Source organism: Berghia stephanieae, chromosome 11 (genome assembly GCF_034508935.2).
Source record: "Berghia stephanieae isolate SIO BIC M18660-M18661 chromosome 11, UCSD_Bste_1.3, whole genome shotgun sequence".
NCBI lineage: Eukaryota > Metazoa > Mollusca > Gastropoda > Nudibranchia > Aeolidiidae > Berghia > Berghia stephanieae.
In genome coordinates, this window is record NC_088370.1 from 25762221 (window position 1) to 25780196 (window position 17976).

General features: G+C 35.0%; 1 protein-coding gene and 1 long non-coding RNA gene across 3 annotated transcripts in view; one reads left to right on the top strand and one right to left on the bottom strand.

Moving 5' to 3' along the window:
* Nucleotides 1-11050, bottom strand: part of LOC144956867 (T-complex protein 1 subunit alpha-like) — a 28432-nt gene extending 17382 nt beyond the window's left edge. The window contains exons 1-6 of the mRNA XM_078887650.1: nt 10903-11050; nt 8054-8139; nt 5621-5749; nt 5085-5182; nt 3247-3357; nt 1441-1622 (exon numbers count right to left, since the gene is read on the bottom strand). Coding sequence (XP_078743776.1) covers nt 1441-1622; nt 3247-3357; nt 5085-5182; nt 5621-5749; nt 8054-8139; nt 10903-10972 — 676 coding nt within the window. The 5' untranslated portion in view covers nt 10973-11050. The remainder of the gene's footprint in view (nt 1-1440; nt 1623-3246; nt 3358-5084; nt 5183-5620; nt 5750-8053; nt 8140-10902) is intronic.
* A 536-nt stretch (nt 11051-11586) lies between these two features.
* Nucleotides 11587-16288, top strand: LOC144956682 (uncharacterized). Of its 2 annotated transcripts, XR_013641997.1 has the most exons (4): nt 11587-11881; nt 12488-12613; nt 15373-15479; nt 16089-16288. It is a non-coding gene; the product is annotated as an uncharacterized LOC144956682 (long non-coding RNA). The 2 variants fall into 2 exon arrangements; XR_013641996.1 differs by lacking the exon at nt 15373-15479 and having other exon boundaries at nt 11596-11881.
* The last annotated feature ends 1688 nt before the right edge of the window (nt 16289-17976 follow it).

Consider the following 17976-nt stretch of genomic DNA (forward strand, 5'->3'; position numbering starts at 1 on the left):
ATGGAATTTCCCAGTAATAATAATAATAATAATAATAATTTAAAAAATAGTATCAAGTCACAAAAATGAGGTTTGGAATCTTCTCCCTCACACAACTTGGCACAGTTGAACCCGGTAACCAATTTTTAGTCATGTACATAGAACAAAAATATAATGAAGGGCTCAGCATTAGTATTTAAACTAAAAGGCTTTCGCTTGTTCATTGTTTGCAATAAGATTTTATTGAAATAATAAGGGAGAAAAAATTTCCGTTAATCTGTTACAAGTATAAGCATGTTTGTTGTAAGTGTGCTCTACATCAACATTTTGCAACAAATAGCATTGTGCAATCAGGAAAATGATTCACTGTCGCTTTAAAAAAATCCTCATCGACAACAAAAAGCAGCCAAAAACTCTCCCCATCCCCAAAGATTATCAAGATTTGAAGAGATAAAAGCCAAAACCTGCCATATGTACGAAGAAATTCAGCACTTCAGCAAATCCATATTTAAACCAAACCTCCCAACAGCAGAAAATATCCACAATCACCTACAGACAGTGATGACAGAATACATTACAATCAAACTTAGTCTCAAAATACCATAAACCACAGATTAAATACATCATACATACAACTATCAACAAATAAACAACAGGCATGGTCCAAGTCTGGAAAATCAAAGATATCAGCAGACTGGGACAGAGACAAGCAATTATCCAAAGAAAGAAATAGATGTGAAAACCGAAAAGCCAACTGAACACACACCCAAGAAATTTGTAGAGAAAGAATCTAACACAGTATATATGGAAATGCCTAACAAGTAGAGTAGCATTGCTTTACACTTATATATGCCTCACTGGGTGAAAATAATATTGTGCAGGGTTGCCAATTCTGAGGCAAAAACTGAATATACTGAATTCCGTAAAAATACGGAAAATTGGCAACTGTTGGGGCAAGCTTGTTGCTCAAAACATTCAATCCACAATCTTAAAATATGATACTTTGGTAAACTATACTTTGTCTACTGATGAGGACGAATGAACTTTTAGAGATATAAAAACAGACCTCCCTACTCGAATAGCATAGTTAAGTCCCTGGGAAAGGCTCTTAACTCACATTCTCTCACCATTATCAGGAGTAAAATGAGCACCTGGCCATAACATCATTGTCTCTGTCCAAAAAATTGTAATATCGACTAACAGGCATCATGTCCCGTCCTAAATGGTAAGTCTTGCTGTTGGCCAGGGACCCATTGTAAAGTGCTTTGTAGTAGATATTGCGCTATATAAAAGCTCAAAGCACAATTTCTTAGTGTTGGCAGGTCTGCAAAGGACAAAACGTTAAATTATCCGACCGTATTGTAACTTTAATAATTTAAATCGACTTTTTGACATTTGATTCATCCTGATGTGACACCAGTTCCAGAGAGTTGGTCACCAATTACTGAGGTCCTCACTTACCCTGTGAAGCGACAGTGCAGTTGAGGGCATAGCCAGGCACCAACACACTTTCCCTGGCACTTTTTCCGTGGGCCTTGAGGACATTGACAGCCTTGACAGGGTAACGGTATCCACCTTTACCATCTGGTGTCTTGATAGCATTGGCTGCGTCCACCACCATATTGGCAAAAAAATCGGAATCACTGTGTTTGTCGGTCAAGGGAATAATAAAGCATTTCAAAATAATTATAAGTCTATGGTAAGAATCAGGGTTGTCAATTCAGGAGGCTAAAGGTTATTGAACTGTTATGCAAGCACATTGAGTGCTGAACTCCAGTAAAAAGACAAATATGTACTTACTGTCTGTCTGGTTAAGCAGGTGAATGGAAAATATACTGAGGGTTTATAACATACTGAACTCTGTAAATATACAGAAAATTGGCAACCTTGAATAGTATCCAGTCTGGCAAGTCAGCGGGAAAAGTTTTCTAAATTTAGAAGCTTTTGTAATTTTGTGAGGTCCTGCCCTTATATTTAAGGATACAGTACATGCCATTTGGTTAATTTTGCACACAGATCATTTTCCAAATAATGACAGAGCTCAGCAGTCACCCCTGGAGCTCTGATTATTTTTCTGACAAAACCCTTTTTTGGGAAGTATGTTAATTGAAATCATGAAGCTAATTATCTGACACAGGTAAAAGAAGCACGTAATTGAGATAATCAATAGTCTATGAAATTGATCTAAATGCATCTATCAAACAAACAAAAATTCACAAAAATATGAACTAATAACATGCTGTGTTTATTCCCCATCTATAAATCTCATACGACTGAGGCATTACAAAATGTAACTGGTGAAATAATGTTTAAGTACAGTGGAATCCTGATAGACAGCCGGAGTTCATACGCTTTTATCCATTATCACTGGAATGCATATAGATAAAGAACAGATAATTTGAGACCAACATGAGGTAATGACTTTAAATAGAATTTGACTTTATGCAGATTCCACTGTATACAAAGATGTAACTAACAACGATGGTGAATACCAATACCATCACCACATGTCCTACAACCACCAATATTACCTATCACATGCCTACAATACCTACTATTTCAAAATTGAAAATCAGTAACATATTATGGCCATTTTATTATCGTCATGATTTTCTCTTTTTTGTATTTTTTTTTAAATCGGTAAAACAGATGAAATTTACTAAAGCAGATCAAATCCAACCTAATCAAAATAATTGAATTCTGATTTTACATGTTTTCCAAATACAAATATGTTGTTCTATTCTTTACATCTTCATAAGATTTTTTTTCATTTTTCAAGACATCTAGATTTAAAGATGATTGTATTGCTATTTGAAAGTTAAGTTAAGTCCCTCATTTTAATTACCTCCCTTTATATTCAGATAAACTGTAGGATTTTGGATCGATTTATAACTGAGACAAACAAACAAATCCCTCACAATAACCAAAAATGTAACAATTTAGTTAAGACATTAAGATGAAATTTAACTATAAAATGTTTCAGCTTTGATAAATCAAGTCACACGTTTATCTTTTACCAAAATGATACTATTTTTCAAAAACCATCCCCTGAAATTTTAATATCAAGAAGGGGGTTAGGGAAGAATGTTTCAATCTGTAAATGATTATAACTAAAATGCTGTGTATAAGGTAGATCTGACTTGTGTATGCTGTCCTCATATTTTATACAAATGTTACCAATCAAAACCTGGAGAGGAGGGGGGGGGGGGGGGGGGGGGTGTAGTTTCTATCTAAATGGCCAAAACTGTCTTAACAGTGAAAGGATACGGCCCAATAATCTTGCTGGACATGCTTGTCTTGGCTGCATTGAGGATGCAATCCCGGCCCAAGTCATCCACAGGGATGGTCAGCCTTTCTTGGATGTACTTGACTGCCTCTCTGGAGGGTAAAATAGGAGCAAAAATGCTTTTATTACTATTTAAACTGATTCCATAGATCATAAAAGTTAAAAGAAAATGTTGCGGGCTTTGCTCAACATTATTCAAAGATCAAGTTTTTTTTAATGAAATCTACTGCACACTAAAAATGTAATGAGAGCTTTAAAACTGGTGATAATCTGAACCATCATTAAGGGTGAGTAACCAACAAGTTATTATTTCTTTCTAGCTCAACACAGGAATGGCTCAACAACGGCGTGACGGAATGTGGCAGATGGGCACAAGACAGAGACTTCTTCCGAAGGACTGTGTGGGAGGCTACGTCCAAGTGATATGCCACACAGAGAGAGAGAGAGAGAGAGAGAGAGAGAGAGAGAGAGAGAGAGAGAGAGAGAGAGAGAGAGAGAGAGAGAGAGAGAGAGAGAGAGAGAGCTCAACACACTAAAGCCAGTGTGAACAATGAAGACACCAAAAAGGAAAAACTGCTATTCTCTGATTCAGTCAGTCCATCACAATGTGGCTTTGCACCTCTTGAGAAAAAAAAAAAAAAAAGGGTCTCAAATATACGGACCTATCCCACTATTGATTTTTAATCAACTTGCCTAAAAGAGTTGATTATCTATTTGTCTTTTTAAAGAAGAAAATGAATGCAAAGTCAGGTTGACACATATATCCATTATCACGAAGTGAGGGATCTTGATTATTGATCAATAATTTAAAAGACTCTTAATCACGAAAAAATATAAAAAATTGTTTAAAATAAAAATTGGAAATGGAGGAGAATAACTTGGAAACTCTAAATTTTCACAAAAATGATTAAAGAAGCAGAATATTCGGATCAAATTCAAATGAAAAGGGGTGTTTGCATTATGGCTGATGCATCACTTTTTTCAACCAGACATCCCGTTTGAATCTTCTTCTTCTTGTGGAAACCTCCAATATTGTTGAGGATCACTCCACAGTTTGTAGGGTATTACATTTTAAAACTTTTGATCCCTAAATCATTTAGGAGCTTTACGGGTCAAAATCTATCTTAATTCCCTCATTCATATTTATGGTCTCCCACTAATATATTTGTGCTCTAACATGAAGCTTCAACGAATTTTCAATGCATATATACAATCCTGTGATCCAAAACCAAAATTCTCTAGTTCAACTAAATTTTGGTCTGGTACTAAACGCATGAAAAATCAGAGAGAAATTGAGATTGAGCAAAGGGAGGGTCCAGATAGCACATTTGGTACAGCACTCTCTTCACATGCAAAGGGATGAAGTCAATCTTTATTTTTCTGACCCCCTGTCTAACCATCAGTGATTGGGTAGATGGGTTTGTTGTCTCTGATGGAAAGTACTTTGCAATAGACAAGCATCCTATCCAAAGGGTAGCAAGCAATTTTCATTGTCCATTTCAAGCTATAGAAACGGGGATAAACTCCAGCTCCAGCGACCAAATGGCTATGAACGACTACTTTTAAAATTAAAATAAAATAAATAAAATAAAATTCATTTATTCATCACCTAGGGGAAATTTGTCTCTAGGTTCTATTCCAAGGGAAGACTGGAATAACCCAGGCATCAGCCGCAGTACAGCGCCGCAAATTGAGCTAGGGCAAGTTGACTTACTCAAGGCCACACAGCTCAACAGGTACCTTTTCGATACGAAGCAGACCGTACTGCTGAGCCAGGCAGCCCCAAGAGAATGAGCAATGAAGACCTAAAACTACTCACTTGCAGGCTAGTCTGTAGCCACTGATGATGGAGGTGGGGTGGATTTTACACTTGACCAACTCATCTGCATTCTTCAACAACTCAGCTGCTATGATCACCTGGCAATAAAATAATTGACAACCCAACATCATTCAGTGAGTGAATAACATCAAACGAGACATAAATTTGTCCCCAAAAAAAAAAAAAAAAAGTGAGGGCTTGAATATCAGCAAAGAAAGAGAAAGAAAGCTGAAGGTTGCTGAACTGTGGTTTCTTCTTAGAAGAACCATGAGAATAAACCTGGACAGAAAGAAGAGTGACAAACGAGGAGGTATTGAATTGAAAATATTGAAGAAACTGTATAAAATCATAAGAGATAGACAATTAAAATTAAAATCCCTTAAAATTCCATCAGTGCTGTGATAGTGATTTAAAAAAAAAAAAAAAAAAAAAAAAGAAGACATATTTGAGGCCTCGTCGTAGTCACCTCATTCTACGGTACTGCCTTTTTAGCCAAGGACAGTTCAATAAGATACGTTAAAGAAAACCCAACTTACCACACTGGTGGTTCCATCCCCAACTTCCTGGTCCTGCAGGTCTGCCAACTCAACCAACACTTTAGCTGCTGGATGTTCTACCTCAAGAAGCTTCAGGATTGTGGCCCCATCATTAGTTATGCTTACATCCTACAGTGAATTGTTAAAAAAATTTTTTATAAAACATAGCCATTCCAAGAGAGAAAAAAAAAAAAAAAAAGAGAGAGTAAATCGAAAATTAAAATCAAGGTTTCCAATTCAGGAAGCCCAAAATTTACTGAACTTTTAGGCAAACACATTGACACGGAAATTCAAACACGTACAAGATTACATTCGTTGACTAAAACAGACCTACCAAAGTGAAGACTTCAAATTTAGTCATATTTATCTCAATTTTTAGTATATTGATCACTTCAACATTACATCGTCATGCTTTTGTTGTTATTATCATCATCATCATCATTATTATTATTGTAGTTATTATTAATATCATCATCACGACCAATATTACTATAGTAGTAGTAGTTCTTCTTATCATTATTATTACCATTGTCATATTTCATTAATTAACTCACTCAATCCTAACACCGACTATATCCGTAGTTTACCGCGGTTACTTTTACCCTGTGCCTATTTATTACATTTTTCTTAGTCAAATTATAGGCGTGATATCAAAGCTTATGTTCTTAATGTTTACATGTTAATGGTAGTTGATTAAAACTATTTATGTTATTATGATAATTAATATATTTCTTTCCAATTTTGAAAAGCAGCAAAAATCTCTAGGATTGAGTGAGTTAAGTATTACTGAGAAATGGAAATACATAATTTTCCATAAAATTTCATATTTTCATAATTGGCCATGAAATCTGTCTAAATTTTTTTGTAAAATTCGCAAAATTACAAAAAATTTGTAAGATTCGGCAGATATATGTCAAAGAGCTTTCCTCTGATGTTTTATTTCAGCAGCCACTCAAATCATATGGGTACTGATTAAATCAGAGAAAGCAGCAGGACTATGAAATTTTTTACCGTTTTGAACCTTTTTCCAGTGACATATATATAGCGACAACAATCCAACAGTGCCGTAATCGTTTTTTGATAACTATATAAACACTCATTTAACAGCTTAATTAATCTTATGATAGGTCAGCATGAGTTCGAGTAAGTTAGGCCATACAAGTCTAAAAGCCATTTCCAATGAATTAAAAAGCCTAAAACTTAAATTTTGAAATGTGACCTACTGCCTGACAGCAGTATTATGTGAGGTGATGTAGAAGCCAAATAGGAATTAAACTCCATTTCAAAAAGACGGAAATCTCGCACCCACTTATGTCTTCAGTTCGATTTCAATTTCACGAAAAGAAAGGTAATTCCATGACGAGATGTTTCAAATAAAGGACAAGGACATGTGTAAAATGATACAAAACTGTGAGCTCCCGGATCAAACAATATATTGGGACAAACCAAATGAAGGAAATTGAGATTTTGATGAGAATTAGGCAATGGAGATTATTTGGCACTTAAGAAACAAAACGCAATCTCTTCAATGAAGGCACAGAATATTCTTTCAAACTCTACGTTTTATCAGCATCCGGTTTACCCTGGTATAATACCATTGAGAGATAGCCGGTTACAATCTTGCTTCTAAGTAGATCATACTGATGCTTTGCGCTTAGTTAAAAACTCACAACATCTGCCAGCTGGATATAACATACCAACACATGAAACTATGTGTAAACTTAAAGGTTTATAGTCTGACTAATACAATTTAGTGAGAACGACTCATAAAAAAGGATGGCTAAAAACAATAAAAAAGTGCTGAGTGATGTCAATTCATTCTATCTATAGAGGGCTGCCAACCTCAACAAGAAAAAGATTGCTTGTAAAATTAGAGAAAGATTTAGAGAAAAAGTGTACAGTTTGAAACCTTTAGTCATCTCACTACCAACCGTCAAATAATATTAGAAATAATTTTTTCTTGTAACAAGACAAGAAATGTTTCAAATTTGTGGGCAAGAGTTTTCTGAATATTAAGGGAAACTGGAAAATAAAAATATGAAGCAATGCAATCAAATCACTTAAAAAACAATAATTGTTAAGATATATATAATATATATATATATTATATATATATATATATATATATATATATATATTTTATATATATATATATATATATATATATATATATATATATATATACAGAATAAAAGCAAATTTTTACTGTAAAATGTTTATATTTAATTCTCATGAAGAAACATACAATCTGAGATAAAAGAATGCACACATATATACAATTTATGCTTTTTGGGGGCATTCAGTTAGCAGTCCTACTACTACTACTACTACTACTACTACTACTACTACTACTACTACTACTACTACTACTACTACAACCACCACTACTACAACCACTACTACTATAACCACAGCGTTTGTGCTTGTACTTACACCAATGTCATCCACCAACATTTTGTCTAGACCCACTGGTCCCAGACTGCTCTTCACTATGTTGGCTATGGAGCATGCTGCTAGAACTGTGGATAGAGAAATAAAGGTACATATTTTAAGAAGAGAATTGACTGATCTAACTAACACATATTTAGTGACAGAATTGAATGATAATAGCAAATCAAAGCTAAATTCGGAATCACTCACACAAACCAGGGAACTGTATCAGGTGAATGAGAGAGAAGGGGCAGGGAGCAGATCGTCGTGAGTGATCTGCACTAGGCTAGTGTTAGTATTGAGTAGCAGATAAAAATGGGAAGAAAAAAGAGGAAGGAGCTCATTAAATAACTGGCGACAGACATGATTCGAATGAAAATTATGGAAGTATAAAATAGTGAATGTAAATAAAGGGAAACTAGAGAATGGGCAAATTTGTTGAAATAGAGAATATTATGTCAGAAATAAATTGGAAACACAAGATTCCAACTGAAACTTAAAGAATGACAATAACTCTACACAAACCTTCCAAAGAGATATATTGCCTATATATATTATGGATCTAGCCTGGCCTCACCAAGTAGGCTATATTCGCGATGCCATGACCTAGTCTTGCCACACCCACAGGGCACTGTGAATGTAGCCATTGCATTTCCAAAATGAGGTCGCCCAATCAGATTAAATCATGCTAGAACATATTACATTTCGAAGTGACCAGATATCACTCTAATTCTAATAGACAGGCCTGTAAATCGTCTTTTCCAAAATTGTCTGAAATTTTCTTTTGACTATCTGTTCCCTTCAAGACTGATAATTTATTGAAGACTTTGCCTTGATACATAGCCTTGGCCCACAACGAGGGTGTGGTTGATAGGGACTGACCAACAAATGATGTTAAAAGACAAGTCTTTGGCCAAAAGAGAAAACAAATTGTGAGTTGTATTCAACTCGACACAGTCCCACACAGAAGACCATTGAATAAATTGAGAACATACAAAGTTGGTGAAGAAATGATTAGTTGGATAGAACACTATCTGATTGGAAGAAAACAACAAGTAGAAATTAATCAGTCATACTCTAGTTGGCAGGATGTAACTTCAGGGATTCCGCAGGGATCAGTTCCTTTTGTCATATATATAAATGACTTACCTGACATTGTTGACTCATCAGTTTACCTCTTTGCAGATGACACAAAGATATTCAAAATTATAAAAGAAGAGACTGATAGGGATATATTGCAAGATGACCTGAAGAAACTAGAATCTTGGAGTGATACATGGTTACTCAAATTCCACCCTGATAAGTGTAAATTCCTGCATGTTGGCAAAAGTGAACCAAGAGACAACTTCAAATATACTTTGATGGGTATTCCATTGAAACGGGTTAAAGAAGAAAAGGACATTGGAGTCACTATAGACACAACTTAATTTTGATACACATATCAGTGAAAAAGTTAAAAAAGCCAACTCCATGTTTGCCGTCATCAGACGCACATTCCAATACCTAAACAAAGAGACTTTCTTACCCCTCTATAAAGCACTTGTGAGATCGCACGTAGACTATGCAAGCTCAGTTTGGTTTCCTTGCATAGAGAAATACAACGAGCTAATTGAAGGTGTGCAAAGGAGGGCCACAAAACAGTTGCCTGGACTAGGATCGCTAGATTACGAGGAAAGACTGAGGAAACTTAATTTACCAACCTTGAAATCCAGAAGATATAGGGGCGACATGATAGAACTTTACAAGATGACAAGTAGTAAATATGACCAAGACATGACAGAATTTATCAAATGGAGGAAAGACTTCACAATAAGAAAAGACACCAGAGGTAACAAAAAGAAACTGCTCACATAAAGACCAAGATTGGATGTGAGAAAACACAGTTTTACTGTGAGAACAACGAAAGTATGGAACAGTTTACCAGATTCTGTTGTGAATGCAAAAACCCTAAATAGCTTCAAGAGCAGACTGGACAAATTTTGGTCTGACCAAAATGTTTTGTACAATTATAAATGCGGTTTAGATTGTAAAACCGGAAGAAACTTAAATCACAAAGACAATGAAGAAATAAGAGTCTGGGGAAGAGGACCTATAAGGACCTGTGCTGGAAACAATCCATAAGTATCCATAAGTAAGTAACTTCAACTCTTCAACCAATAGGATTACTTGTTTAACAACTACTAAAGACACCTCACTAGGCGGTCCACAAACCTAAAAATGACGTCCAAAATTTGGGTCTTAGTGTCAGGCTCTAACTACTCTAAGTTAACGATGGCTACGGGCTGACCCCGAGCAAATCAAATGCCTAATGCCTGACACTGACACAATGTCAATGATGACGACAACATCCAAAGTTGGCAAAGACTAAAGACACTGTCTGGCAATAACAAAGTACAAAGGGCCGGGCTTTTGATTATTGCCAGACACTGTCTAGCAATAATCGTCCATTGGCAGACATGTTTTACAATAACGGATAATGACAGCCAAGGCTAGACCAGCAGTCAGGAATTCGGGACGGGACTCAGTGACTCAGTGCCAGTGCTTGGCTTGGGTTTGACTTTACAAGTTAAGTCTAATAATAAGAAGAGGCCAGCTAAAATGATGGTCAAAGCTGCTTGTGAAAGAAAATTGAAGTTTACGAGACATCAACAATTGCCTGTGGTTAATAGTGTATTGTTCTATATCAAAATAAATTAGAGTAGAGAGGGAATTCTGGAATATTCTCAATCGGAGAGTCATTGGCAACCGAAAATGAGTAAGAGTAAGAGGGTGAATTTTAGTCCACTTGTGTTGATCGGCATAGTTATGTATTCTGAATGTTTTGATAAGGCAAATGAAATGTAACTTCTTACCGTTCTGGGTTCTAACGGTTTGTCCAGTCGTTCTATCACCTCCAACTGTCAGTGCTGTTGTTGTAGCCATGTTGTATCACGCTATTTTTTTGTCAAGAGAAGGTTTCGTTTTTTTAGGCCGGTGTGCAGGGTTGCCAGATTATTTTTCAACAAAATGCCAGGGGAAGACTCAAAAAATGCCAAAACACTCCAAAAAATGCCAAAGTCTGTTGACTCCCACCCCCACTAAGAAAACTACTCACTTTTGATAGACAATTTACTATCATATCCTGGTGGCTTGCGTGTTTTTTTTTCGTTTTTTTTTTTCGTTTTTTTTTTAATTATACTAAATTTCCTGTTGGGGTAATGTTTTACCTACTGACTACTAAGTGGAGTGCTAAACCACTACACCACGGTTGGATTTTAAGAATGAAAAAGAAATACATTAACATGAAAGGTTTTTAGGCGTTTAGAAATAATTAAGAAAAGGTGTCATTTGAAGTATAATATACAAGAAAAGAAAATGCCAAATGAAAATGCCAAATGCCAAATGATTTTTCTAATGCCAAACGGTTTTTAAAAATGCCAGATTTTTGGAATCTGGCATTTAAAATGCCAAACTGGCAACCCTGCCGGTGTGCAGGAAAAAGGAAGTGACGAAAGAGAAATTCCAGCCTTCCAGGAATGTTTTCGCATTAGGATCTTCGTTCCAAAAAAGAATAGCATTATTCTATCTAACTTGTTGATCTCTCTGATTGATATGACTCCACGATATCTGAGCTGTCCCAAATAGTCAAATCTCAAGAAATGCCTGTCCCAGAGAGAGGAGTCGCAGTTTTGTGTATATTTACTTTCATCGGTGGTGTGGTTGTTGGTTATAAACTCAAGTCGTTAAGAATAAGTTACTTGAAAGACAAAAGAGACCGTTTGTTACGACAAATTAACGAAACACAAGACAAGATCAATACAGCCTGAAACTGAAAGTAGGCACTGAGAGAGAGTGAGTTGCTGAATATGACAGCCATTTTTTGGTGTTTAGGTTGAAGGATTTTGATAATCTGTGCTTGAAGGTGTCTAAATCTGTTATAGTGATAGTGTTCACACATGTTTTGAGTAAGGCGTTTCAGTTCTTTGATGGTGCAAATGAACGTTTGAAGATATTTGAATTTGCATGCAGATTGAGAGTTTTTGAGTGCATGATTTTAACAATGTCTAGACTAGGTTGCTCCGATGAGATAGCTGTCATCTTGCTTGTAATTTTGAGCAAAAGAGTTAATTTTTGTTTCCTCCATATGTAAGGGAGTCTATCCAAGCTGTTTTATCATTTCTGTTTCGCGGCTTTGGAGGTTGTAGTCATTGCAAACAAATCTTGCAGCGTGACACTGAACAGCTTTAATTGCGTTTTTTATATCAGATAATCATCAACACCAGCTTCATCACTTCATCATTGTTTACATCTATAATTAATATTGTTCAGTTAATTTAGAAAGCAACAGCTGAGATTAGAATGTTTTATTTTTATAATTGAAATGCATTTTTGTTTTGACTGAGCTCCAGTATTGAACTGCTCTTCCTATTTTATTGCATATAATGTTGTTTATTTCAGGAGTTGAGTTAAAGCATAAGAGACATCTTGATGCTGGCCCAAGGCTATGCATCTGCCTAGTCAAGAGAGAGACAGAAAAAAATGGTCCTTTCCTCACCTTCCATAACTAAGACTCGCTAACTTTGGGTAAGCAATAATATTATCACACACAGTCTTTTTCATTTTCAACTTTTACGTAATTTTATTTTCTTTTTCGTGGATTGATGCACAGCTGACATGCGCTTATTTTCAGGTCCAGTAAACCAAATTGTTATGGGCTCATTGTGTAGTTGTATCAGATCAGTACATAATATTGTCCATTACAACAATGTTAAATCAAGCCCATAATTGCATTTTCATTTGTTCACAGACCTGCATACAATGGTGTCTGTATAAAGTCAACCTTAGCTTTAAGTCATCAACTCTTGTTAGTCCCAAATTATCTGTTCTTTACCTAGGTGTGTTCCATTGGTAATGGATTTATTTTAAAAACTTGAGCTTTTATGTTGTGCGATATTCACTAAACATGCTCAAAGCGCTTCACGAAGGATTCCTGACCAACAGCAACAGGTAACATGAAGAACGAGACATGATGCCTGTTAGGCGATATTACCATTTTTTTTTTCTGACAGAGACAACGCTGTTAACAGCCAGGTAGCGGGTGGTTGGATGGGAGCATCACCCTTGAATCATATACCTATGATGTTCGCATGGGTGTACGATCCGATAGTGATGTTGTTTCTTCTTCTCTTTACTAGCCTATCCTGCTTCTTTGGTTTGTGATTGTATTTTTGACAGGGGATATTTTTTTTTCTGTAAATCTTCTGCCTGTTTGTCCTTGGTTATTTATAATTTAGCTTATGATATCTTTAGGTTATGATTTTGATTTACATTTGTACTATTTTTGTTAGATTGCTTGTTTTTTTGTTTCAGCGGTCTCTCATATAACCTCAATTGTGTTGGAAGAGACCTAAAGCAACAAACAGACAGAACAGCCAGGTACTCATTTTACACCTGAGTACAGTGAGAGAATGTGAGCAAAGAGCCTTTTCCAAGGACTCAACTATGCGCTGAGTGAGGCTCGAACCCAGGACCTTCCAATCCAAAAGCGAGTGCCATACCACAAGACCACATAGCCGCACATAAAATCAAACTTGCTCAACATCAGCCAATCTTTCCGGTCCAGCAGGGTTGACTTTATCGGGATTCTATTGTATTTGACTTGTCATCTCAAAGTCAGTGTTTTGTTGATTCTCTAAATCATATTATGTTAAGTTTAACTGACACAGATTGTGTTAAAATAAATACCGTACCTTCATTGATGATAACTATATATATGTTTTTAAAAGAATACATTGCACTAACATAGAGGAGGAGTGCAAGTCAAAGCATGAAGTCCCAGGTTCAATCAGATCCACCCCAATTTTCCTTCTTTTTGCAAGATTGGAGAGGAGCGGTTTTATCTGAGGGCTGCCTTGATATAGCAATGCTATTAACATCAGGATCAATTCTAAACACATGACCAGTTTACCCGCCGATCTTTTAACTCACTCAACCTTGACACCAACTATATCCGTAGTTTACCCGGATTACTTTTACCCCATGGCTATTTATTACATTTTTCTTGGACAAATTATAGGCGTTCTAGTATCAAAGTTAATGCTTTTAATTTTTGTATTTTAATGGTAGTTGAATAAAACTATCTATGAACATGCTCACTTTTTAATACATTATTTTTCTGATATTGAAAAGTAGCAAAGGTCTCTAGGATTGAGTAAGTTAAATGAATTAAATGTTTGATGGTTATGTTTTGTTTGGGTTTTTTTTTTTTCTTCCTGACAGTTAACCCTTTACTTTAGTCTTTGTATACAGCCCCAATAGCTGTTGTTGAGAACTCACCTTATCATAGAAAAAAAATCAATGTCGATTGGGGATTGCTGTTGAAATATAAAAATTTGTTTACAACTTACTGTCCACCCAGCAATGTTTAGGTAGCTTGGTCAGTGAGGGTGTTGGAAAGTAGTTTGCAATAGACAAGTGTCCTTTCCAAACATTTAGAAAGAATTGCTACTGTCCGTTGAATGCTGCAGACACCAGAATAAAAATCCAGCTTCACGAGTCTGATGGTTCTTGCAACATCCTGGCATGGCAGTTTTTTGCATCGCTTACGGCCGCAAAAAATTGCAAAATATAACTGATTTGCATTGCGGCCGCAAAATCGGCATTTTTTTGCAAATTTTCGAGATTTTGCAAAGAAAAAACAAACCAAAAACAAAAACAATAATAATAATTTTTTAAACAGGCAAAAAAAAAAGAAGGACGATTTTTTTACCTTTTAATTTGATAGCTCGTGTAGAACGTGAAAGATAATTAATAAAGACTAGTTTCTTTTTTACTATCCCATTTTCTTCTTTTTTTACTGGCGCTGATATAACCTTACATTTGTTGCAAGCACCGTGAAACCCTTAAAAACAAACAAATACCTTTCCCTTTCATGAAATAAGTATGGGATTTTAGGAAAATTAACTGCAATTTTTTTGCAAATGTTGATGTTTTTAGCTTGCAAAATTTGGGATTTTTTTTTTTTAAAGCCGCCATATCAGGATATCCAAAAGTTTACCACGGATCTCCCATGACAATGGAGATAACATTACAATTTCAAAAGAATACTAAGAGTAAAATAACTACAGTGGAATCCGGATAAAGCTAACACTAACACTGTCGGGCTAAAAAGATTGGGTGACTATATCCATTATCAAAAATAAAATAGAAAAAAATTGAGCTTATATATAGCACAATATCCACTCAACATGCTCAAAGCTCTGTACAAGGGGTCCCTGGTCAACAGCAGCACTTCATGTAAAACAAGACTTGACGCCTGTTAGGTGATATTACAATTTTTTCAGACAGAGACAATGCCTGGCAACAGTGAGAGAATGTGAGTAAAGTGCCTTTTCCAAGAACTCATCTATACGCCGAGTGAGGCTCAAATCCAGGACCTTCCGATCTGAAAGTGAGTGTCATACCACTAGACCACATAGCCGCACAAATCATCATCATTATTCCATTATCAATGGAACCCACTTAGATGAAGACCAACAAGAGGTGTTGACTTTTTGTGAATTCCAAACACAATTTGTAAAATCACACATAACTTTAAGAAATATGACCATGAAACTTAATCCACTGCCATAATATAAAAGATACTGTTTATGTCATTATTATTATTATTATTATTATTATTATATTATTATTATTATTATTATTATTATTATTATTATTATTATTATTATTATTATTATTATTATTATTATTTATTATTATTATTATTATTATTATTATACAAAATATATCTTTATGTATTGATATTTAAAATATTTACCACAATGTTTGGGGCAGTCTACATCAATGTTTCAGGCTTAATTTATGTATTGATAAATATTTTAGATGCACTTTTACTTTTACTGTTACATTGATATTTCATAACGTTTATTTATTTATTCATTCTTGTAATTCATGTTTGTAAAACCACTTTTCTTATGGATGAACAACGTTTATTTATATTTATTATCATTTATGTCTACTTATCTCAGAGCTTACATCTGTTGCTTTCTTATTTCAGAATCAAGAACCTTGTTTTGTGTGTGTTTTGTGCCAAACTGATGTCGTAATCAACTTTTCAAGATTGACCTTGGAGTTATTAACTTTAATATTGCATAATCAACATTATCCATACACATAGCCGACAGGAAATTAGATTTGTTTACAATTTTTGAAATCAATTTTATTGAATTTATTACAAATAAAAATGTGTGGTATGTTTGTTTGTTTTTTTTTTGTTTTTTAAGGTTTTGATTATATTTGGAAATAGCTAGAATTAGATAGATTCTTTGTAGAATAAAGACATTGTGCCACTTGATAACACAAATGTATTATGTGTAACTGTTTACATGTTTCTATTTTCAGTTTTTATTTAGATAATGAGTAAGCATTTCAAAACATGCTTTTATAAAAAACTAGTCATAGTGACAAAAATAACCCGAAGTACCTACTGTATTTCTGACCCCGCGTTTTTTTTTTTCAAAATAATACATATTTCAAAATTTTGCAAAGAAAATGATGAATCTTGCAGAAGAAAATAAGTAAATTTTGCAAAAATTTTGCAGGTTTCTAAATATGTTGTATCACACCTATCAACTAACTACATGCAACGAATGTAATTAAATATCCCCGCAGAATTACGCAATTTCAAATCAAAATTATGGTACAGAATATGGCAAATTTTGTCAGAAATTATGCTGATTTGGAAATAGGCACAAAGTTGAGAAAACAAGTTACAATGAAATTGTTATAATAAAGAAGTAGAAAATTCGGATATGACCTTTTATTTAACTTAAATAAAAGGTCATATCCGAATTTAAAAAAAAAAGAATCATAAATTTGCAAAACGTGCAGATTTTGTGATTGCAATGCAAATCAGAAAATTTTCCCTAATTTTGCGGCTGCAAGCTGTGCAAAATACCTCGGGGCCAGGTATTTAGAAACAGGTGAACACTTCAAATCTCTTAGTTCATAAGAACGACTATACGACAGAGATTGAGCATAGTGCAGTCTGCAAGAAGTCAACTCAGTTGAAGTCAAGATCTGAAGAGGTCCCCTTTTCTTCTTGCTTTATCTTTGTTTATTTATTCTCTGGTGAAGTCAACAGCTACAGCAGGAAATTCGCTTGAAGTCACCAATACTAACTGACATAGGAGTTCTTCAGAGCCATTAGGTCCATGGAGCCGGATTTATCCTGGTTTCTATCGCATGAAATGATAAATAACCATTGCTTGCTATCCCTTGGACCAGATGCTTATCGATCACAAAAGTACTTTTCACCAGATCTAATAGACCCTGCTACCCAATATTATGGACGGGTGGGGGCTGAAAAAAAATCTCAATTTCACCATGAATCGATCTTGCATGTGAAGCAAGTGCTCTACCAACAGCTACTGGGAAGAGGAAAAATTAATTCATAGCATGAGTGAAAAAGAGCAAGTCTGGTTGTCTTGGGCTTATATATCAACACTCTGCCTCGGGGTATTAATCACACTGATACACGCAGTATGTTTACAACCAGCATTTTTCTAATTCAAATTTCTCTTGTACATCATACTATCTAAAAGAAAATGAACCGTGTGTTGTAGATCATGTTTTCCCTAATAAATTGTGTATCGCAAGTAATTTACTGTTATTGTGTTTGAGTGATAAAAAATGTATTTTGTGTTATTTGGGTTAGAAGTTTTGGGGAAAATCCTGAAAATGGCTGGTAAGGAGAGAGTTAACCATTGGGTTAAAATGTGCAACCATGTTAAATCTAGATTCTCTCTTGGTACCAATATCAATGTCTTCCATGTAACCCATTTAAAAAAAAATTTAGCTTAAATCTACTGGACTACTTTAGCTTTTGTGTAGCGCAATATCCACTAAACGTGCTCAAAGCGCTTTGCAAAGTGTATCTGACCAAC